This window comes from Pelobates fuscus, chromosome 9 (assembly GCF_036172605.1).
Source record: "Pelobates fuscus isolate aPelFus1 chromosome 9, aPelFus1.pri, whole genome shotgun sequence".
NCBI lineage: Eukaryota > Metazoa > Chordata > Amphibia > Anura > Pelobatidae > Pelobates > Pelobates fuscus.
The window spans coordinates 48,831,621-48,856,949 of NC_086325.1; the positions used below are offsets into that span (position 1 = coordinate 48,831,621).

The window sequence follows — 25,329 nt, forward strand, 5'->3', positions numbered from 1 at the left end:
GCGATCACTCACATTCTTATGAGCTAATTCAGAGCTCTGCTGATTTACGCATGGACTGAACAATCCCCGTCTAAGGATATACGTTGGTATGGTCCCCACAGGTCTTTCAGATAAGGTGCAATGTGCAGGGCATATGTGGAAGCAAATGCAGAAAAAAAACTCCAATGGTGAAGTAATTACAAGTTGGTAAAGTATTGTACTCACATTTGCTAGAGCAAAACTTGCTCTAGTGTAACCAACATGGGTGATTGTATTCCCACCTAAGGATGTGTTGGTACCAGGAAGCAGTTGATTGATGCAAAAGAAAGTAATATATACTTAGAGTCCCACTTGACGCATTTCACCACTAAAAGGGCTTCTGACCGTTTGTATATTTGGGGCGTGGTTTACTCTTTCTTGTGTCACATGTACCAACAAGGTTTGGGAATCCTTGTATTGTTTACTGCTGCCTGCTTCACATCCTCTGTTTAATATTATAGTGAGCGCCTATTATCCTCTTTTTCAATAAGTATTATTGCCTGTGTTTTATTTCTAAAATCTGAATGAACATGAAGTTTATCTTTTGAACTCATGTCGTAGTAATTAAACCAGATCCTTGTAAATAAAACTTTTCATTTTAACATATAGCGGGAATAAATTATATTCACTCGACCCCTAACGCAGCTATTCAAATAAACTGTCCAGACACTTTTGCATCTGCTAGCCCTGTCAGAGTATATATGTGTGTGTAATCTTCTTAAAATATGCAATTTTTTAAAATATATTTTTAAAAGTCAGCTCATTTGTAATTTAATAATTCAATCTTGGTTACTCTTTTCAGTTTAGCTCTGCCTATTCCAGCACATTCTTTGTGAAGTTGCTGCAGACAATTTAAATAACTTTCATTGTTTTATGTTCTGCTTGCTCATTCCTTTTATTTATTTTTCTTTTTATAGGTGAAATTTGAACTTGACACAGACTTCAAGAATTTACACTAAGGTATGTTCTGATCATATATTTGTGTGTGCGTGCCTGTATATATTTCCCTTAAAACTAGTAACTGTGGAATAAGTAATGTATATGTCCATTATGATTCTCATGTGTTTATTTCCTATTAAAACATGTCTTTTGCTCAGTAAAAGGCATGCTTCTGTACTTCCCCATTAAAGGGACACTATAGTCACCTGGACAAGTTTAGCTTAATGAAGCAGTTTTGGTGTATAGAACATGCCCCTGCAGCCTCACTGCTCAATCCTCTGCCATTTAGGAGTTAAATCCCTTTGTTTATGAACCCTAGTCACACCTCCCTGCATGTGACTTGCACAGCCTTCCATAAACACTTCCTGTAAAGAGAGCCCTTTTTAGGCTTTCTTTATTGCAAGTTCTGTTTAATTAAGATTTTCTTATCCCCTGCGATGTTAATAGCTTGCTAGACCCTGCAAGAGCCTCCTGTATGTGATTAAAGTTCAATTTAGAGATTGAGATACAATTATTTAAGGTAAATTACATCTGTTTGAAAGTAAAACCAGTTTTTTTTTTCATGCAGGCTCTGTCAATCATAGCCAGGGGAGGTGTGGCTAGGGCTGCATAAACAGAAACAAAGTGATTTAACTCCTAAATGACAGTGAATTGAGCAGTGAAATTGCAGGGGAATGATCTATACACTAAAACTGATTTATTTAGCTAAAGTAATTTAGGTGACTATAGTGTTCCTTTAAGCTTTGCCTCTGGATCTATCCACATATATTGTCCAGAGAACATTATACGTTTCTATAACTAGGCATAAAAGGGCTTTATATTTGTCTTATCCTTGCATTGATGGGTCCAAAAGCCCAATATTGAAAATAAAATGTCCTGCATAAACTGGAATAATATCCTGGTGTTTTTGGACAATACGTTAAAAAAATTAAATAAATAAATCGTATGAATGAACTATTTCATTGTCAAGATACTGATGACTCTTATTGGCCAAAAATGGGGCAATATTTAAAACTCATACCAAATGTGATTAATATATATATATATATTTTTTTTTACTTTTACTGTACATACGAGAAAATACTTTGTTTCACTCTAGCAAAATTGACTGTCAGCCCTAAGATGTGGGAGTCTTGCCACCAGATTGCTCTGTCTTCTTTAGCTGATATGCGATGATCTGTCACGAGTCAAACTTTTCTCATATTGCAATGACCCCCACAGCTGTTTTATAACTTGTCATTCTTTATTTTTGTAACTCAAATGTTAGGAATATTAATGTATCATTGCAAGAACGTAGACCTGTAGCTTCATACCCGTCCTCACTCCCACTACTTTGGATTCATTTATGGAACACTCACTCGAATTTGTTACTAAAATTTTTATTTAGTTATCTGGACATTGTCATGTTTTATATTTCACAAAATCCCTTTAACATATACTAAAGACCCCAAAGTTCAAGGAACTGCTAACCAGGAAATCTATACAGATTAAATGTAGTATAGCATGACTGTATGGTGCACTTTGTATGCAGACGTTTAACACACAATGTACTCTCACTTGTCTGCTACTTGGAGAATAATTGTATCAGACTGGCAAGAAATGTGTGGTGTACAATATTGGGTTATTTTGTATATTGCACCTAGTGTACTGCTGTGATTCTCATTATTGCCTAATGATACTATGTAATACATCTATATTTATGATTTTTAGGTGCCTCTGGCCATCCGCAATGGCACACACAACACACATTTCCAAAGACGAGCTGGAGGAGCTTAGGGAGGCGTTTAGTAAAGTTGGTAAGAGTCTTACAATGTATTTCATTTTATTCTATTTTATGCCACATGATCAGCTCTAAACATTTTAAATACCGGTATTATAATATAATGTTATGCATGACTTTCTTATGTAGAAAGATTACAAGACTAAAATGATTACTTGGGTCTCAAATTAAATTATTGATAGCAGTTTGACAGAAAAATAACAGATTAGTTTATTTTTTTTAATTTAAAATCAAATACTGGAAACTCTTGTCTTTAAATGTTTACTTGCAAGTCTTTAATGATAAATCCTAAATACATATGTTAATGATGAAGTTCTTTGTGTTTGGAGCCGGTCACATTTGTGACAGTTAACCTAAGTACCTATTTCTAAAGAAATGGTAATCGTTATATTTGTAGGTTGAAACACCTCCCTGCCTGTCAATCAGAAAGCCAGGGAGGTTTCTACCTCTGTCGTTAGCGCCACAGAGCTAAAGTAAGTGGCAGACACACTGTGCAAGCCTACGCCTGCCTTCTTTCGTTCTCAATGAGCTATTCTACAGCTCATTTTGAAGAATTGGATACTGTCATGTACTCCCATACGTTTGTGCTTGTACCTCCAGCACAGACTTAAATAACACACTTCTCAAAAAGGTGAGGGTTTGCAAAGCTGCAAATAAGAGATGAGCAGCTTTTACAAGCAGTCTTTAGATATATCCCTAATAAAAGAGTGCAGAAATAATGCAAGTTTTCATTATATCTACTAATTTGTCACACAAAATCCAGTGGAGTGTTCCATTAATTAGACCTTGCTTATGACTACATGTGATGGTAGTTGGAACCATGAGTTATACCTATAGATTGCTGTAACAAGCAGAGCTGGTTAAAGTACGGTATGTGCTTGCCCGGTTATTGATTACAACAGTATTACTGGGGGCAAACTAGCTCCGTTTTAATGTCCGTAAAAAAAATCAAAATTGCACCAAAAGCTTCTGATTTGGGATGTTACACTAGAAACTAAATTCTTAGCAGAGATTTAACAGTTGTGTGTATGTATCCATGGCCATTGCTACTAATGTAGAATTTCAACTCTTTGTGGCTTATTATTGGACAATACATTTAGAGACTCGTTCTAAAGGGGAGATATTGGACAATGCCTGAAAGGGTTCCAATACCGATGACTAATCATGGCAGAAAATTATTAGTAATGTATTCCAACAACTGGCTAGCATAGAATTATGGGCTTTGTAGTCTGGGTGGGGCACTCCCTTGTGTAGAGATTACTGTAGAAGAAGTTACAGTAGGGTTTAATTCCTGAACTTTTTTGTAACCATTGATAGCATAGAACCTACTTAGAATGTTGCGTAGCAGTGTGTCTCAGATATACGTGAGTTATATATATTTTTTATTTTTTATTTCATAAAGCATAAAGTTGAGTAGTCATTAACCTTGGCAACTGGTGATGCTCCATTACATTACCTTTTGTGACTGCAGATATCATTTTGAAGACCATTTCCTTTTATGATCCATCTTTGTACCATGGTTCATTTGTGTGACTCATAAAGTAACAATCTGTAATTTCCTGTCTTTAAATTCAATGAACAAGTCATAATACGACTTTGCATATTTTGTGCAAGAAATTAGAATTTCCTGCAACAAACTACACAAGTTCTTTCATTGTCCTCTGACAAAGTAAGGGTGTATGTAATGTGAGATAAATAACCATATAAGTGGAAACACATGCCAGCCGGTTCTTGGTTTGTGGCCTAGCAGGAACTGACTCAAAGGAATAAGCAACGTGAAATATCTCTCACACCTTGCCAGCAGTATTTTAAGGATATAACAGATTTTTTTGTTTGTTTTAAAGCTTGGCAAACTCTTAACTCAATGGATTTACCAGAGCTTTGATTGAATTCGATATTTTAATATGTTCTATATCCAATTTACTTTAGAAATAACATATTCACATGTAAAAGCATTGGGTATTGTTGTTTTGTGACCTTTTTAAACATAAGTAGAATGCTCCTATCATCTTGAGTAGTAAGAGTTCTACAACAAAGATTTGCTTCAGAGTGAATGAAGTGCCAGTAAAAAGTAGAGTCCCTGAACTTTGAATTATAACCTCCCTTGCTGACTCAGCCATGATAACAGGCACCTTTAGATGAGGAGTAATTTGCTTTGCTTGGTCAAGTTGTTGTTTCTTAACATATAATGGCCACTCAATTCCAGAAGGAATCATTTCTATTACTGTTTTAAAATGACCGAAGAGGCCATGGAAATGAGCTTATTGGTTACCTAACATCCCATACCTATTTACAGAAGCTTTGAACTATCACTCCAGAGTACGAAGGGACAAGAGTGACTACCTGACTGGTGAGGGAGGCTACATTCTTGGGTGTGCATGTCAATAGAGATTCAGTGTAGCAATAGTTGCTTTTGGTTTGAAGTGTTATTACACTGGGCCCTGAAGTGGTAACTGCTGTCAGACAGGCCTGGACTGCTTATATTCAGATATTGCTGACTAGAAAGGCTTTGTACCACTACTCCTGTAGCACTAATATTAGTGACTAGAAATTATCTTAATATGTATAGCTTGGAGGAAAGACGAGACAGGGGGGATATGATAGAAACATTTAAATACATAAAGGGAATCAACACAGTAAAGGAGGAGACTATATTTAAAAGAAGAAAAACTACCACAACAAGAGGACATAGTCTTAACCCCTTAAGGACACATGACATGTGTGACATGTCATGATTCCCTTTTATTCCAGAAGTTTGGTCCTTAAGGGGTTAAATTAGAGGGGCAAAGGTTTAAAAATAATATCAGGAAGTATTACTTAGTGGATGCATGGAATAGCCTTCCAGCTGAAGTGGTAGAGGTTAACACAGTAAAGGAGTTTACGCATGTGTGGGATAGGCAAGAGGACATAGTCTTAAATTAGAGGGACAAAGGTTTAAAAATAATATCAGGAAGTATTACTTTACTGAGAGGGTAGTGGATGTATAAGTAATATGAATGCTTTACTATACCGCATGTTAATTTATAGAATGTTCAAAACCTGTGTCCCTATTACCTACCTCTTTAATTGAACCACCTGTTTCAGCTGTGATAGACAAGTAAAGGCACTAGTTGGTTAACACATTTGGTCAACAGTAGACACTTGAGTTCTGCTGCTGACTCTGTAATCTTGGTTTGAAGAGGATTGCACACATTTTTTTTCAGTGGGAAAACATGCCATAGTGGCTGCTGTCAGTGTAATTCTTCAAGCTATGTTTTATTGACTTTACTGTAATTCGTTCATTAAGAAATAAAACAGTCATCTTAAAAGGTAGGCATTGAGAGGGGAGTGTGATGGAGCCAAGTGAACAGAAATGCATTCTGTTTTACAGTCCATAACCATTTGTCCTAACCCTGCATGTGCCATACCCTGTGAATACCATGTAATATATTTACGAGTAAACCAGTAAAACCATTGCACCATATCAGCGTTTGAAACAAGCAGCTTATATGAGAAGTCATTATAGCCTAACAAAGTAGAATTTCATTGCAACGTTTCAATACCTTTCAAGTTTGTGTCATGCTCCTCTGGCGAAGTTAGATGTAAATAACCCCTTGAAGAGCAATCAAAGCTTACTGTTTTAACCATCTGGTCCTTTAAGACACTATATCCCAATGGTGCCCCACCCCCAGGTGGACTGCAGCTCCCATTGTAGCAATATTGGAGCAAATAATAAAAATAAAAATAAAAAACATCTACACAAAGTTTACCCGCTGCCGTATTATGAGAATGTGGAATGTCCTATTTATCTAGTAACATCTGCTGGAGGTTTTTAGCACCGACAGACTGAAATAAGCAGAACACCATGATAGTATGAAGATGGCCAGGCTCTGTTAATGCGTGCATGTAACACTAGGGTTACAAGCTTGCAATTAAATTCTTTCTAAATAAAAAAGAAATATCCCCTTTTTTTTTCCATAGTCTTTACGTTACTAACATATTAAACTGTGCTAGGAATTGAGAATTTGGGTGATTTTCTGAAGTGTTGAACTACTCAAGTAATAGAGTAGCTAGCACAACAGTAATACGCCATACGATATTTGGCTGATTGCAACATTTCTCCATTTAATTCAACTCTCTGCTTTAACAGCTTCTGTTCTTTTCATTTTGTGTCTCTTTCCAACAGAATGGGGTGTTAAACAAGTGTTTCATTCCTAACCTGGGCTGGGCTGAGTTTTTTTCCAATGCCACATCCAGAAAGAGAGCTGTGGCCAAGTTGAATTTTAAAATATAGATTTACAAAAAAAAGCACTGTCAAAGCTAATATTTCTCATATTTAAATAATCCTCATCCTTGGCATGAGTTATTTCCCATTCATGGTTTTATTGAATATCTTTTTTTTTTTTTTTTTACATATTCTGATTTTGGTTTTTTAAAGGCAACTCTTAGATCAGCTATTGTTTTGTATCTTAAGTACTCTACATAATTTTAATATATCTAAAATTGCAATAAAACATCCCTTGTTATTAAAGGGACACTATATAGTCACCAAAACCTCTACAGCTTATTGTATTTGTTCTGGTGAGTATATTCATTCATTTACTTCAGGATTTTTGCAGTAACCACTGCTTTCCATTACATCCTTGGTATACATCCAGTGGCCACTCCTCAGATGGCCTTTTAGAGGTGCTTCCTGGGGAAGTGCTGCACAGCGTGACTAACATTCAGTGTCTCCACTCTCTGCATAGAGACATTGAACTTTCCTCATAGAGATGCATTGATTCAATACATCTCTACGAGGAGATGCTGATTGGCCAGGGCGGCTTTGGCTCTGCTCCTGATCTGCCTCCTTGCCAGTCTCAAGCCAATCCTATGGGAAAGCATTGTGATTGGCTTAGAAAAACATTTCTGATGATGCAAGCCAAGCAGGCAGATCAGGGTAGAGCCAGCAGTTGCAGACTTGAACAAAAGTAAGATTTTACTATGTTAAAGGGGTGCCGGGGGGCTAGATGGTGGTTTTAATATTATATGGTCAGAAATAAATGTGTTCCTAACCCTATAGTGTTCCTTTAAATCTATTCAGTTTTTAAACATGAATTAAAGAGGCATTTTTCTAGAAATTTACCATTGGACAAAACTTTGAAAACCACCTAGAACGAACTTGTATTAATAATTTTTTTTTAATTTTTTTACATTGGATGCTTGGTTTTCTTTTACATGTAAGTTAAAGGATTACTCCAAGCACCTTGGTTATTTGAAGTTGCTCATGGTGCCTTGAGTCAGTATGTGCAGTATTTACCTATGAATCGCTGCACTTATGGAGTTCAACCCCTTTGCTCCTGGAGATTTAACGCCACCTCAAGCTGCGTCATTAAGGGTGTCACTAGCCAGTCTAAAACTAGAGTTCTGGGTTGGCTAATGTCAAATCTGTGTGAAAGGGACACCAACATTGTGCAAATGTCATTGCACAGAATGTGAGTCATTGGCAAGATCTGTCGGCTGATGCTCTCAACCAATGACTGACGATTGCCGTCACTTCTGTCTACAACAAATCTGCAAATGTCGGGAGCGTGCAAAGTGGCCACCAGGAAGCATTGGATTAAGGCCATTGAGACGAATTTTTTTTTCTATCTTTATTAAAACTTTACTATGCATCCTTCCAATTAAACCTGTGGACCATATATTGAATGCTATGATTTGTCTATGCAGACTGCCAAATGCAAATGGCAGACGATTGACAGGGAGACAAAATGGAGTCACTAAATTACAGGACAGAGCTGTGTGATTGTCTATAAATAACACATTTGTTCCAAAAAAAAAAATAAAAAAAAATTTATAGGGTTTTAAGTATATGATATAAAAAAAAATACTCCATAAGAGACCGTTCCCTTTTATGACCTCTTGTAGATTATCCAAATTCCGATTCATGCAATTAAAACCCTATTTATAATTGTCTCAATGCCCCCACCACACTGGGTTTCAAAACGCACACAAGCATGAATATCTGCCAGTGTGTCTGTGGTGTTTATATTATCACAGAATTTGGTGAAGAGGAAAAAAAAAAACATCATTTTTCTTGCTGCTTCTACTAAAATAAAACTCTGTGTAAACTGTTTTTTGTTTTGTTTGTTTAAAGCTGAATTTTGCAGAGAAGACCAGTATCCAAAGATTTACTTTTATTTATTTTTTTTTTTTCTTTGTGATTCATTTGAAATAATTGATTGACTGCCTGAAGCAGAATCTAAGTCCCTGATATGGCTGAACATGTTTTTATTTATTTATTTATTTATCTTTTACTCACATCCTGTTGTTGTACACTTTTCTTAGTCCTTGTTTGAAGAAAACCAAACCAGCGCAGGATTATTTAGGTCACATACAATTGGAACACAAAGACTTAGTATTTATTAGAAGAGTGGATTTTCTATAGCCAGTTCCCTGCAGGACATATACTGTTTTTTCCTGTTTTAATCGTCTTTCGTCTAAATTCAGAGTCCTGGCATGTCGGCATGCAGGACATGACGACTATTTCTGTTCAGTCATCATTTTTAAGGAAAATTATTCTTATTTAATTACACTTCTGCGACCTGTATTTTTTTTTCTCTTCTCCTCCAGACAGGGCACATGTGTTTGCATTCACAAAGTTATTTGTATGACCTAATGTAACCCATTTTCTTCAGGGATATCCTACCATTCTGTATAGTATTGCCTCAAACCGTATACACGGCCCCTGTGTTTTCTGTCACCGTGTAGAGTTTAGTCTGTCTGGTGCAAAATTGTACAAGCCTGTTAAAAAACCTGTTAAAAAAAAAAAAAAAAAAAAAACCAAAATGCACTGCATGCCTCTAGAGTGAACTAGTCCGAGACAACTCTGGTTTGATTTTAACACCAGAAACACTGTGTTAAATAATAACCTGTAATTGAAAAGTTCTTTGTGACTATTTGAGAAACGGATTGCACGAGTACTTTTTTGTTTAAACATTTTTTTTATACCCCAATTTCCTCTTAAAATTGAGATTGTAAACTTGTGTGAGCAGGGCCCGCATTTCGTTCAACTTTTGTGCTGTTTATTTGTTTATTTATTTGTATGTCGTGTTTATGGTATAGTGCTGCAGAACAGACACTTTATAAATAAAAATGTTGACAGATTTACTGCTGTGTATTGATTTCTGTTGCTTTGTCTAATTTTTATTTTGAGTTCTATTTGCAAGTAGCTTTTGGAAGCAGTTGTGATTAATACCCCTATTAAAGTAACACTATAGCGTAAGGAATACAAACCTGTATACCTTAATCTAAATACCGGTAGTAAGGAGAACATTATAGCGTTAACGGCAAGGGTTAAAAAAAAAAAAAGTAAATAGTTAAAGCAAATTTACTTACCTTGTATCCTGCGATGTACTGGTTACTGTGCTGTCGTCCTGCCTACCTGGCTGAGATCATCAATTTTGATGATCTCAGCAAAATCAATGCTTTACCATAGGGAAATAATGCATCTCTCTGGGGAGTGTTCAGAATCTCCATACAAAGCGTAGACACGCTAACCTGGGAAGTCCCTAAAGTGGCTGTTTGAGTGAGTTACTAAAGGTGGGCTTAGGCAGCAATGTAAAAACTGCATTTTCTCAGGAAAGGGCAGGATTACACTGCTGAACCTGCAGGGTCAGTCTATACACCCCATAACCACTACATTAAGCTATAGAGGTTAAGATGACTATATTGTTTATTTAACTTCATATCAAGCTGGATCCCTTACGTTTCAGCATTCATTCTTGGATAACTATCTATCCATGCATCCATCCATTCACCTAGCATTGCAGGACCTACTAGACTAGTTGACTCCGTTAGCTCTGCCCAGAACTTCACTGAATTATGTATTTTTATTCTTCCTTTGCAGATCTTGACAGCAGCGGCTACATTTCAGACTATGAACTCCACGATTTATTTAAAGAAGCCAATCTTCCCCTTCCTGGATACAGAGTGAGGGAGATCATCCAGAAGCTTATGCTTGAAGGAGATAAAAACAAGGATGGAAAAATAGGCTTTGAAGAATTTGTTTTTGTAAGTTCTGCGCGAATATATCTGTATTGACTCACAGTTGTGTAAATTACTGAGATGTAGTTTTTCTTTCTTTTTTTTTTTTTTTGTTCCTCTTTTCAAAGTTTATTTAAAGTGTTTGAGCATTGTCAGTGTTGTGTGCATTGTAGAATGATTATTAAGAAAATTACATATTTACAGCTAAAAATACTAAACATTGTAATTTTATGGAAATTCCTAATGTTGAAAATATATGCCAATATGCACAACATAGAATGACAATACAGCAAAGAGAGGTGCACACATAAAATACAAGAACTTTGTTTTAAACAGTCTTCCACCAGGATTGTTTACTAAAGTGATAACTTCAAATTTATGGATATAATAGGTGGGCTGTTTCCAGTTTCCAAAGTTCATTTGATTTAAATTAGAAAATTACTTTTTTCAAAGAAAAATGCACACAGGGGTGCTATGCCGCCATTGGACGCCTCTTGCCAGCATGCTGTATGTGCTGATGTCAGATGTCCAGTATGCACAGAATTCACATTAGCCACCTGGAAATAGTCTTCCAGATTGGCTAATGACGTCCCAGTGACGCTGCCGGAGGTGGGGTTAAACCTCTGGAAGCAGAGTGATTAAATTGTGACTGTGCAACTTTTATAGTGAAATACTGCACATACAGACTCCGGCACTACTGCCACTTCTCAATTGACTGAAGTGTTCATGGTGCTTTGAACAACCCTTTAATCTTGTGTTCGGTTGAGACCCGTATACAACACATGCGGCCTATTTTTACTGCTCATTTTCAGATACAATGTATTTTGTTAGATATATAGTGCAGCCATAATTGTTTTCCTATATATTTAGTATCTGGTCACTGACCAGAATTTGAAGCATAATCTTAATTTTAGTTTACTAAAAACACCAAGAAAACAATAACCGCAGACACAAAAAAAATGAAGTGCTTCTAATAAAAATAAAGAGAGAGCAGGAAAGATATAGATATAAATATATATATATATTTTTTTTTTTTTCTTCTCTTTTTTTAACTGTTTTGAATTTGTCATGGCCTTCTATTTCACATAAAACTCTGTCCTTCAAAAACTAGTCAACTTCAAGGTAGCACTAACCATATATAATATACAATGCAAAATGTGTAAATTAGAATAAATACTTAGTGTCACTGTCCTGCCCTCCCCTCCCCCCGATGCCCCACGCAAAATGAGTATTTCATGAAGATAGAATATTTATGAAATACTCATAATAACGGTGTTGGAATTTCACTGAAATTCCAACTACGTCAGGCGCTCTATACGGAGACAAAGTTGGGATTACTTTGTCTCAGTATTTTTCCTACACCTGACACAGGGGTCGGTGATATTGCTGTCTAGAAGGGACAATCTCCCTGTCACCAGTAATGGCTGCAGGAAATTGGTTTTGTCTATGGAGAATCCCATGCTCTCGCGAGTTCCTCCATAGACCTCAATGCAGTACTTTTGCTCATGCAGACGAAGAGGAGAAAATGTGATCACCGACTAAGAATGGGTTCAGGTAAGTAGTACTCCCCTTTGCCTGCCCCTGACCACCGGACCTCAGGCTGTGATGTCATTACCGATGATCTTTGCAAAGTCCTCAGCCCGTGACAGTGCACCATAATACAAAGCCTAGAACACATGTCCAAGTTCCTTTTACCTTGGCATTAAGATAAACGCTGACATTTATATTTTTAATGAAAAGTATAGCTAAAATGGGTCCATTGTATTTAATGCATTAAAAAAGGAGAAAGTAAAATCATGCCTGCACATTTTGTTCAGCAAGTTTCAGTAGTTTAACCCCCAGTTACAGTTCCACTCATTACAATGGCAGAGTACAACTGCTCTGTTAACTGATTGCAGCCAGACTGTGACACGAAGCCCAGTTCGTTGTTTAGTGCAGAGCAGTCAGGCAGGTGATAGAAGGGAGCCCACGCTGGCATTCATTGACTGCAAGCAGAATGTGGACAAAACTAGTAGCCTCATTGAGGCTCTCATGGACTCTTTTTAAGGGACACATCATTGCAGTTCTAAGCCTCTCCCAGAATTGAGAGATTGTGCGCTTGGTAAGCTCAGTCTATACCATCAACATTCCAGTCATGCAAAGTTTTCACGGTGCTTAGATTGACACTTTTTTTTTTTGTCTATGCATTTGCATGCAATTTAGCTAGCACAATACATAGGTAAATTATTGTCAGAGGAGTTGGCACCATTTCAGATTTCCTATGATGTCCTCTATAACATTTTGTTTTTGTGACTGCCTTTATACTGCAGTCTCTAAAATGCTGATCTAGGCTGTAATTCAAGATTGTGCACCAGTGCCCACCTGTTCAAATGTGCAGAGCTTCACAAACTGCTGATCTGGTCATGGATGGCTGAGAAGATCAAAGGGGAGAAATATTTAACCAAAAGACAGGTTAACCACTATGTGCAATTTAAAAAAAAAAGACTTGGCTGTTTTAGGAACATACACATATTATTTCTTTTTAAAGTCTTGTGGAATCCGAAGGTTATTTTTAACTTTTTTTGTTTTTTTGTTATTACAGCTGTTAAAACATCGTCCTTTCTTTTCCTTGCGTTAGCTCCCAGTGTTTCCTTTTTTCCCCCCATCACCCATTTGGCTTGACGTCTGGGTGAACTAGTAAGTTGGTATTGATATTCTGGCTTGTCAGCACTTCCACACAAGTGTACTCTGCATGTAGAAAAAACCCTCCACGCCACACATTATAACTGCACATCTATCTCTGCTGTGTAGTCTAGAGTAGTTCTCTCATACATAACATTTAAAGGAACACCAGTACTATTAATACAGCCTGTTCCTTGCTAAACAGCAATTCATTGTTCATTCCGTGTCCTCTGTTCTACTTGTTTATCACTCGTGGTCTTCATAGGTTGGATTGGAAGTGTTGGCACACGCTCAACCGATGCCCATTAAATCCTTTGCCAAACTTGCTCTTTAACTGTTGTATGTTACCTGCACGGGCAGGCTTAGGTATTTAATTCCAAGGAATACATATACTGTATATAGTTTTGAAAACGACACAAAATATAAACATTTTGGTATATACGTGCAACGGTAGATGTCCTACAAACAATGTGCATACTAAGTAACTAAATTCATAATTTAAAAATATTGCCAGTTTGTCTAGTCTCCTTTACCATCTGACAATCTTTCCCTTTTAGTATTTAAGATGATCACAAATCTCGGTCCAGCATGGCAAGTCTTATAAATTTAAGAAGTCTGTGTTTCTTGGAATACTAGAAAGCTGGGCAATCCAAAGGATAGTTCTAGTTGTTGCATGAGAAGGACTCTGCAGAAACAAAGAAATACATTAAGTCAAATTTGACTCCGCTCTATTGCAGAGCTGCACATAAGTTGCAAATTACAAGTATTTTTAGCTACTTCGTACCATGTCACATTTACGTTACCCCAACGTTTTTCTGACACTGCCTCTTTCTTTTAGTACACAAATGAATTAAACACTTTTTTTAAAATTTTTAAACTTTTTTAAAATATATTGGCATCTACAATTTAATTATTCGGTTATAATTATTCTGTAAATATAGTATCCACTAATGGACAGGTGCAAGTATCTGTCAATTAAAACTCACCTAGACAAAAGAGTAATACACTATGGTCGTGTTTGCTCATGTTTACAGAAGCTTAACTAAATTGCATGTTTGTGTTGGCTTCATTCCTAGAGGGTCTGTCCAATGACCCGATCAACTGAGAAGTGAACACGCATAATATTCATGCAGTTGCTTATTCTTCAGCTGCACATTCATTCTGTGGGATATCTGTTGCACTGAATCTGTAGGTACTGTCTTAGACTGAGATATGGTGACTAATAGTAGCCTCATTTTCCTCTTCCTAGTGACCTGGAGTGGAGCTCTTGCCATCAGCTACTGCAGCACATCCACATCAATGTCCGATGTTTGTGCATGCAGCAATGCTCCTCTGCTTAGTACTGTCGTAACTTGTTGTTAATTTCGTTATGGTTGACATCCTGACCACTTCAACGAGTCTGCTCTTTCTTTCGAAGTCATTAGCAAGACGTTTCTTTTGTTCTTTTTATAGACCAGTAGTTCCGACCGACAGTCCAAGTTTTATGTATTTCCTTGCTTTATTCCAATGGAGATACTGACAAAACCTGGACCTTTGGTGGGTCCGGAGGACTGGTTTGGGAAACACTTGTTATAGACTATTGACTGTTGAATCACCCAGGAGATTAAAAGTTTCTGAAATACTGAAACCAAATATGTCTGGCATCACTAATCAGACCACGATCAATGACACTTAGACATATCTCTCACGTGTTACACTTTAGCCTTTCCTTTCCAATGTCCCTCTTTTCTAGGAGCTTTATATTGTTGGCGTGTCTGCTGCGTATAACAGAGCCAACACAATAACACTCGCAGTAATGTGTATTTAAACCACAGTAAATCAGACTGTGTAAATAAAATACTTTTGTTATTTTTCTAAACTAAATTTAAGTTGCATAAATAAAGTAACATTAAATGTCCTGGAATAGCCCTGCCTCCTGCCACACCCCTATAATTAAAGTGTTCCTCTTTGTCCATTTTAAATGTTGGAAGGTATGCTTCAATCACATATTTTTTTTTTATTTTAATTTTACCATTCTTTTTGCTTAAACAACTCAACCCCTCAACCACTTTGCATGCTTTTTGTGCACTGAGATGATGCTACATGATTGGCTGATTAGATGTCTGTATTAACAATATTAACGTGGCCACTGAGTGTGTTTTTGTATAGATGGATAAACACACATTATAAATGGTGTTTCCAGCAAAAAGGTCCTGTCTCCTAAAAATGCCCTGTTCACTAATCTTTCCTATTCTCCCACCGTGGTATCAGCCATTTAAAGTGTGAATTTGGAACTCTGCCTAACGAAGCTGTGAGAGGCTTGTAGTAAAAGCTAGTTTATTCCACCCACTGGTGACAATTGGCTGGTGCCATGGATTTTGCTGACTGCATTAAGAAGATCTTTGCTTCCAAGCACAATGGAATATTCCACAGAGTGAACAGCATTTGTTTTCACTTGTTTAGAAGAGAATAAAAAAAGGGCACGATACATATGTCTTTTGTGAAAGAATAGCACAGCTTCAGCTTTTAACCTCTTCAGTCACGTATGGAAGAGAGAATCTGTAGATGGACTGTTTGGGATTCATTTAACCCCTCACCCCTGAATAAAAATGAAACGCTGATTACTTATATGAAAGAGAGTACTTATTGGCTTCCTAAAAATGTCCTTTTCAAGATGAGCAGAATGTATTTCCATTAAGACCGAGCACATTCCATACATGTAAGTCAAGCTAGGACAAACAATTAAACTGTAAAGTGATATTGGCAATACAGAGCGGAAAGGAAACAGGAATGTGATACTTGGTGAGACACGTGTTGGGCTGCGGTTGCATGTTCATGGAGAACAAACATGGAACTTATTAAAAAAAAAAAAAGGTAAAAAATAATATAAAAATAAATCAATATATCTGAAGAATCCTGATTCTAACTCAAAGGGCTCCCTACGGAGGGTGTAGGTTTTGGTAATACGATACTAAATGCCGATTTATAAGAGAAGATTTTAACAAGTCTGTTGTATGTGTTGACTTGTTACTTGCAAGCCAAAGATGGACTAATCCATGAGGACCTAGCTCATGTATTTACTTTTATAATTATGATCTTTGGTTATGTGAAATGAACACAAATCACCAGGTACTGCGGTTCTCGCTCAAGACCATTTACATTGGAAGTCACAAATGATGTTTCCCAGCCGGCTCTTACAAGAGCCTTTATCAAGCCATGTTTTGTTTAGTTTTTTTATGGCAGGTGGGGGAGAGGGGTAGAGTTTGTCTATGAGACATTTTTTTGTTCATTTTAAGTTAGCAGAATGGAACTTCTCCAGACCTTTGAGGTTAGATACAGAGGGTTCTTTGGTGATGAGTGTAAATGTAGGATGATTTGAGGATTAAGATTGTTTAAAGATCAGGATTTAGATATTCTGGCCTTTTTGTGGAGATTAGAGAAGCTACTCATAGCTTCTATGGAATTTAGGGGAAATGGATACCTTAATCGATGGTTTTGGAGATTTGAAGAAATAATACCTTGTGGATGGTGCTTTGGAAATTTGGCAAAATGGTGCAACTGTAATGTCATATGAAAGTAATCGCTGGAGTCTGTAACATGCATTTGCATATCTCTGCAAAGGTAAATGTATCATTTTTGGTTATTTTAATTTTTCCCTTTTTTTTTCAGATTGTTCAAGAGTTGAAAAGCAGTGACATTGCCAAAACATTCCGAAAAGCAATCAATCGTAAAGATGGAATTTGCGCAATTGGTGGCACGTCTGAGCTCTCCAGCGAAGGAACCCAGCATTCCTACTCAGGTATAGTCATATAAAAATCGCAGTCCTGCTCAAAACTACTTTTTTGATTACAGCATTTGATTGTGGAATGCTGTAGGAAAAGATGCTAATAAAGGTATACGGATTGTATTGTTCTCGTTCCTTATTTTTACATCTGGTATAGCGATGTGGAAAATTCATGTAACAAATGTGGGAAATAAAACAAGAAACAAAAAACAAATGCTAGTTTTAAACAAAGCTCAGTTATCTATCTCACTGCTCATGAATACTCTGGTAGCCAGTGAGTTTATGTACTGATTTCCACAGTGCCTGGTTCTGCCAAAATCTTTTTGTCTTGATTTGTTTTGTGTGCCAGTGATACCATAAGCACCCTGCATGTACATTTCTGGTTCTGTTCTGAACTACTACTATGGCTGTAAGTAATTTGGTTTTATTGCCTTGGTCCTAATGGCGACAAATGTATATAGACACGTTCCAACATTTACATGCTAAATGTGACTTCATCAGTATTGAACCAATGTATTATGGGAGTGCGTGGGCATATGCTCATTGACAGGCAGTGCAGTACTGCCAGTAAACCGATATACACATTTGCATTTTTTACCTTGGGCATTTTTTCTAGTTTTCTGCTTGCTATATAGTAATTTCTTTACAATGTCCAATTTTACCCTAAAGTTTTTTATTTTTTTTTTTTATTATTTCTTGAAGCAGAATTTTGTTTTCTTAAATGAAGTAGCAAATTTCTCAATTAAGTCAGTAGAAATGGATTTCAGTTACAAGCAGTGCTTGGTGAGTTCCACACTTGGATTGGACCACATTTGCAACATAAACCGTGTATACCATTGCCATTATTATACACTCTCTCGAGTTTTATCATAGCAGACTCGTATTGTATCAGTCATCTCGAGTTATATTGTGGCAAACTCAGTCCGGCGTCATGCTGTTCTGTTTCTTCTGTGCTTCCTGAGTTATTTCTCGCCCCTTTCTCCATTACATGGCATCATAAAGAATACCAAATATTGCCTTATTGAAATGTCATACCGTTCTATTATACAGTGCAATAATAACTAATGCAATTGAGGATTTAAACATCAAACAGGAGTGAAATGAAGATTAAACTGCTAAAATGGCTAGACTATTGTTTCAAAATTAGGATTTAATTCAATACAGTTGGCACCTAGTGGACAATTTCTAATGGATTTATGATTGTCTATGGAGGTAATGTGGGTGTCATAGACATTGAATATGATGCATACGTTTTGAAACCCTCCTACCTTCACAAGCTTAGACCTGTGTATTTTATTACTCTGAATGACAGTGCTGCCTACTGTGCAGCATTGAGCCAGAAAGCACCTCCAGTGGCCATATGAGGAGTGGAGCTGTCCCTAGGGGCAATGTAACCACTGCCTTTTTTTTCTGAAAAGGCAGTGTTTGCTACAAATGCTTGGGTATAATGATTATATTCACCAGAACAACTACATTAAGCTGTAGTTGTTCTGGTGACTATAGTGCCCATTTAAGCTCAGAAAGAGTAGTGGTCCCACAATGGGAAAATAGCATTTTCAATTTACACTGGTGGTGCCACAATGGTCACATTGAAAAGGAAAGTAAAACAAGGATTAGTTAGATTAAAAACAAAATACAGAAGGTATGTAGAAGAGGATAAAGGTCTGGCCTCAATTAATAATTTTGTTCAGTATTTATAGATGAAAATGAAGGAAAGGGGGCCTCTGTAAGGAAAAAGGACAAATGAGTCATTTGTTAAATGTGAGTTTACAGAGGAAGAGGTTCTATTTCAACTGTCAAAAGTGAAGACAAATAAGTAAATGGGACCTGATGGAATACACCCACAGTTATTAAAAGAGCTTGGTGGTATACTAGCAAAACCATTAAAGGACCACTATAGTGCCAGGAAAACAAACTTGTTTTCCTGGCACTATAGTGTTAATAGGTGTCCCCCCTCCCGCCGTGGGGAGGAAGGGGTTAAACACTCACCTTTCTCCAGTGCCGGGCTCCCTCGGCGCTGGGCACTCTCCTCCTCCTTCCGACGTCATCGGCTGAATGCGCATGCGCGGCAAGTGCCGCGCATGCGCATTCAGTCAATCCATAGGAAGGCATTCTCAATGATTTCCTATGAACGTCAGCGTCGCGCCTCTAGCGGCTGTCAATGAGACAGCCACTGGAGGTTGGATTAACCCTAATGTAAGCCTCGCAGTTTCTCTGAAACTGCTATGTTTACAGCTGCAGGGTTAACCCTATATGGACCTGGCACCCAGACCACTTCATAGTGGTCCTTTAACAGATTTTTTTTTTTTTTTTTTTTTTTTTAAACAATCCTTGTTAACAGGAGTAGTCCCAGAAGATTGGAAGTTAGCAAATGTTGTGCCCGTTTACAAGGTAGTAAGCAGGAGTCGGGCAACTATAGGCCAGTAAGCCTTACTTCAGCAGTGGGAAAAGTTATGGAAACCATGTTAAAGGATAGGATTGTTGAACATCTAAGATTTCAAGATCAGAGACAGCATGGGTTTACTACAGGGAGATCATGCCATTGATTTTTTTTGATTGTGTAACTAAAATAATAGATCAGGGTGGTGCAGTAGACATTGCTTACCTAGATTTCAGAAAGGCTTTTGACACTGTTGCACATAGAAGGCTTTTCATTAAACTGCAATCTATAAGTTTTGGATTCAAATATTGTTAAATGAGTTAGGCAGTGACAGGCAACAGAGGGTTGTGGTCAGTGGAGTATATTCAAAGCATGGGCTTGTCACCAGTGGGGTACCTCAGGGATCTGTACTTGAACCCTTTCTCTTTAATATTTTTATTAGTGATATTGCAGATCTTGATGGTAAGGTATGTCTTTTTGCTGATGATACGAAGATATGTAACAGGGTTGATGTTCCAGGAGGGATAAGCCAAATGGCAAATGAGTTGGATAAACTAGAAAAATGGTCGGTCAGAGTTGTGGCAACTGACATTTAATGTGGATAAGTGCAAGATAATGCATCTTGGACGTAAAAACCCAAGGGCAGAGTACAGAATATTTGATTCCTAACCTCAACATCTGAGGAAAGGGATTTAGGGGTAATTATTTCTGATGACTTAAAGGTAGGCAGACAATGTAATAGAGCAGCAGGAAATGCTAGCAGAATGCTTGGTTGTATAAGGAGAGGCATTCGCAGTAAAAAGAGGGAAGTGCTCATGCCATTGTACAGAACACTGGTGAGACCTCGCTTGGGGTATTGTACGCAGTACTGGAGACCATATCTCCAAAAGGATATTGAAACTTTAGAGAGAGTTCAGAGAAGCGCTACTAAACTGGTTCATGGATTGCAGGATAAAACTTACCAGGAAAGGTTAAAGGATCTTAACATGTATAGCTTGGAGGAAAGACGAGACCGGGGGGATATGATAGAAACATTTAAATACATAAAGGGAATCAACACAGTAAAGGAGGAGACTATATTTAAAAAGAAAAACTACCACAACAAGAGGACATCGTCTTAAATTAGAGGGGCAAAGGTTTAAAAATATCAGGAAGTATTACTTTACTGCGAGGGTAGTGGATGCATGGAATAGCCTTCCAGCGGAAGTGGTAGAGGTTAACACAGTGAGGGAGTTTAAGCATGCGTGGGATAGGCATAAGGCTAACTATAATATAAGGCCAGAGACTAATGAAAGTTTTTAGAAAATTGGGCGTATTAGATGGGCCGAATGGTTATCTGACGTCACATTCTATATTTCTAAGACTACATGCCATTTCTATTTCCTAAAAAAATCTAGCAAACCAAGAAATTACAAAGAGAAATGCAGGCAACCCAGATATAAATGTGTTCGAACAAGCTTTTGGTCTCTGTTTAAAATTATGAATTCTATTTTTTTTTTTTTTTAGAGGAGGAAAAATATGCCTTTGTAAACTGGATTAACAAAGCTTTGGAGAATGACCCAGACTGCAAACATGTTTTGCCAATGAATCCAAACACCAATGATTTATTTAAAAAACTCGGGGATGGCATCGTCCTTTGGTAAGTTGGTTTGTGGAGGATTTGGGAACTGGTGCTAAACTATGCGGTAATAAAAAGATCACTCCGAAGTCCACCTCCCATTTATTTATTTATGTAATTTTTCACATGAGTTTGAACAAGTGTTCTAGTAAACATTGATGCTTACAGTCCTCTAGTAGAAAGACCACCTGCATTCAAGAACTTGCTAGTCCCTTATTACCAACCGTAGAATTTCAGGAGACACGCAGGTCTCTAAATCATATAACTCATGACATGAATAAAAGGATGCAGGCATTGCAAAACATATCAGTAGCAATGTACAGAATAGAGAACAAACAAATAAAAACAAGAGAAAATAAAGTTCCCTAGGAGTTTCCTCTTTTGTTAACATAGTAGTGATAGGGCTTGGCTCATTTACATCGTGATAACATAGTCTTAAGGTAAAATCTACTGTTCCGGGAAACCCTATGGCATCGCAGTTGGTTTTGTCAATGTGGAAGTCCTCCCAGTTATCTCCCTCACTGCTGGAGAGAGGGGGAGGAGAGATGCTTCCAATTTATAGTGCATTGATCCACTGTACACAATTCTGTTCTCAAATTGTTATTAATGTAACTTGTAGACAAAGAACACCCCCCCCCCCCCCCCCCCCTATTCAGCAGAATGCTGGACTAATAATTAAACATTTTATTCTCATTCTCTGGGGTAACTGTTGGGTTTGACACAGAATTTCACGGCGACTGAAGAATAAACTGAATGATTGGTGCTATTTCAGATTTTACTACGTTTTGTTGTTTTACTCTCGTAGTTAGTGTTATCAATGCACATTATTCTGTAAACGCAAAAAAAAAGGATTTGCATCACTGTTGCGATACCGGTTTTGTATAGAAAGGCATGTGATTACTAATAAATTTTAGTATGAAATCTTTCAAGCCATTATTTGTACAATGTAGTGATATATAAATCAACGTTTTCCTTTTTAGTAAAATGATCAACTTGTCTGTTCCTGATACGATTGATGAAAGGGCAATCAACAAGAAAAAATTAACGCCATTCACGATTCAGGTAAATTATGAAGATGTCTGGAACTACTGTATACATCTGACACAGGACTTGTATCTATGCAACTCTGCACTTTTCAGTAATCTTTATATACAACCTCTACCTATGTTTCATAAACTCTACCTGCAAAATTACAAGTTAAATGTGTTGCCGTGTTTTGTTACTGTATGCTCTGTGTGTAACTATCTCTGGGAGCTCAGAGCAAGACTTGGTGTGCTGCTGCACCTACTGGAGGCATTTGTGTCCCCTCCATATTGTTTGACATCAAACATGCTGTCAACAGGTAGATATTGTATTGAAGAATGTTCTGTCGATGAGTTATCAAGTGTCGGTTTCACACTCCAGATATTTACTCCTTCAAATGAAGAGTCCTAACTAAACAACTGTACGGTGGATTGACTGTATGCAAGCTTTAACAGTGTTTGTGTTATGAAATTTTAGGACAGAGAGGGTGATAATGAAATTTAGGTTTGTTTGTCTACTTTAGATACGCTTTTTATTTTAATTTTAATTTTAATTTTTTTTTATAACTCTTGCCCGGTTTCAGATCTAAGGGTAAAATGGCAAATTTGCAAAATGCGGCATAATTCATATGCAGCCCTCTCAAGTCCTTAGTGCTATCCTTTTTGGATCTTATGCTAAAGCCACATTTCTAATTATACTGATCTCATCATTACTTAGATTACCGATAATCTATCCGGTGTGTTCTAATCGAAGTCATGTTAATTTTTTAAAATGTATTTATTTTTGTTTTTTTGGTACTCTTGCAGGAAAATTTAAACCTTGCATTGAACTCTGCCTCTGCCATTGGGAGTCATGTGGTCAACATTGGAGCAGAAGACCTGAAAGCCGGGAAACCTCACCTTGTGCTTGGGCTTCTGTGGCAAGTCATAAAGATTGGTTTGTTTGCTGACATTGAACTGAGCAGGAATGAAGGTAAAAGGTCTTTGTTGTTTGTCAGAACGCATTGACAAAGGTTAAATATGGACTTTTTACCTTTTGAAATTGCAGAAAATGATAGGACTGTTGTGTGTGAGTGTACGTCTAGGTGTGTAGTATTTGCATGTAGCTCAAATGAATTGTAATTACTGCTGCAATCTCATGTGAGCAATTCCTAGTCCAACACATGCAAACAGTGCAGTACATTAAAAATACGTACTTTTATGATGTTGAGTGTTGCAATTCCTGTAATGCTCACAAGCTTTTAGTTTGCCTTGAAACATGAGGGGAAAAAAAACCTATAGAAAAAAAGAATCGTTAAATTTTCAAAACACATACTGTAGGTCTGGTCTAACTTTCAAGGCATTCTAGGGGATTACACCATTTTAAAAATTTCACTAAAACATGAGTCCTGTTCCGGAGATATGAGGGACCACAGTATGCGTGAAAAATGAGTTTATATTTTGCATAACGCTTTATTCATACTTGCTTTCCGCTTGAAGGCAAAATCGCTGAGACAGAAAGGGGTATTTTTATAACCCCCTACACACATGGGGTGGGCGGCAATATTTTTGGTTATACAGCTCTGTAATACAGAAGCAAATACAAACACACAGCATTTTGCATTATTTCAGCTCTTGCTGCTTTGCTTCGCGAAGGGGAGACCTTGGAAGAACTCATGAAATTATCCCCCGAGGAACTTCTTTTGAGATGGGTTAATTTCCACTTGGAGAATTCAGGCGGGCAGAAAATCAACAACTTCAGCTCAGACATCAAGGTAATATTGTGATCTAAAATACTTTGTAAACATCCCTGTTAGATATTGTTTGGCGATAGCAGCCGTAGGTTCACTCTTTCAATAATAATGGTCCTCCATTGGATAGCTAGGTGGGGAATTCCTTTAACTCAGACTTGGCACCTCTGGGCACTAATCGCATAGGGCATCGTAATGTGGCTGTGATTTCTTACTTTATTCCATATTTATTTACCATCCAACAGGGTCATCAAGACCCAGGATTCAAATTCTGAAATTATAGAATATATAGACACAAATGTCGAGAAATGATTTGTGCTTACCATATTTCCTATATGTTAGGATTTTGACATTTAGAGTTCTTTGTTAAACTAATACATTCATTTTCTTTCCTTTTTCTCTAATGCATTCGGTGGATTTTCTGGGGCTTTTCCTTCTCTTCTTACTTTTTCTATTCAGCTTACTGACTTTGGTAATTCAGTAAAGGTACATACTTTATACTGTGTATTAGCAACTGAATGCATAATGAAAAGTGCATAAAATAGGCCTATTAAGAGGAGGCTCACTGCATATATAAATACCCTTTGCTTGTTCAATATTCAGATACCAGGACTTTGTCATTATTTCCCTATGTAAATAATTCATGTAATTGCTTTATTGTCCCTAATAAAAGGTTTGGCTGTAACGGTGTACACTCTATTGCAAAGGATTCATTGATTTTACAAATGAGTAGATTTGGTCATTGTTCGATATGGACCAATAAAGGGGGTTATCCCACTAGAAGTATTTTTTAGAATATTATGTGTGTAGTCGGGTATGTTGGACTCTATTTTGCAGGCCTTGCATACTAAATACTCAAAAAATAAAAGGAAATGAATGTAGTTGAAGTCTTAAAGTACAATGGTACTGGTGGTCATATGTACACTAAAGTTATGAGTATGCTTTGCCTCCTGTAACAGTCCCTCTTTCAATTAAGAATCCCTTTAATACATTGCAGGACTCGAGAGCGTACTTCCATCTACTTAAACAGATTGCACCAAAAGGGCAGAAAGAAGGCGAAGAACGAATTGACATTAACATGTCTGGATTCAATGTAAGTGTCTAAGTAACATCCTTAGTATTTTATCTTTTTGGAATGTTTGGATTTCCTGTAATTGTTCGAGATAGTTTTAACATTTATATTTACATCTGAAAGGGACACTCCAATGCTAAAATATATATATATATATATTTTAAAACACGGTTTAGTAGATATGCACCAGTGAAAACATGCCTGCATTTAATTATGCTTTTTTCATTGGGGGCATGTCTAAAAAGCTTGCGCAAGTTGCAGCTCTCTTGGCTATAATCTTTGCAAGCCCTCCCCTTCCAACCCTGCCCACACTTTCTGTGGCTGTCCAATCACTGACTTCCC

At 37.1% G+C, this 25,329-nt stretch overlaps 1 protein-coding gene across 4 annotated transcripts in view; it reads left to right on the plus strand.

Moving 5' to 3' along the window:
* PLS3 (plastin 3) overlaps positions 1-25,329 on the plus strand; it is an 81,403-nt gene that overhangs the window by 44,275 nt on the left and 11,799 nt on the right. For 3 of the 4 annotated variants that reach the window (XM_063431924.1, XM_063431923.1, XM_063431925.1), the window contains exons 2-11: positions 936-978; positions 2,668-2,753; positions 10,605-10,768; positions 17,051-17,180; positions 21,052-21,184; positions 22,144-22,225; positions 22,993-23,158; positions 23,797-23,939; positions 24,375-24,401; positions 24,913-25,008. In XM_063431924.1, coding sequence (XP_063287994.1) covers positions 2,687-2,753; positions 10,605-10,768; positions 17,051-17,180; positions 21,052-21,184; positions 22,144-22,225; positions 22,993-23,158; positions 23,797-23,939; positions 24,375-24,401; positions 24,913-25,008 — 1,008 coding nt within the window. In that variant the 5' untranslated portion in view covers positions 936-978; positions 2,668-2,686. The remainder of the gene's footprint in view (positions 1-935; positions 979-2,667; positions 2,754-10,604; positions 10,769-17,050; positions 17,181-21,051; positions 21,185-22,143; positions 22,226-22,992; positions 23,159-23,796; positions 23,940-24,374; positions 24,402-24,912; positions 25,009-25,329) is intronic. The other variant, XM_063431926.1, reaches the window with a different exon arrangement.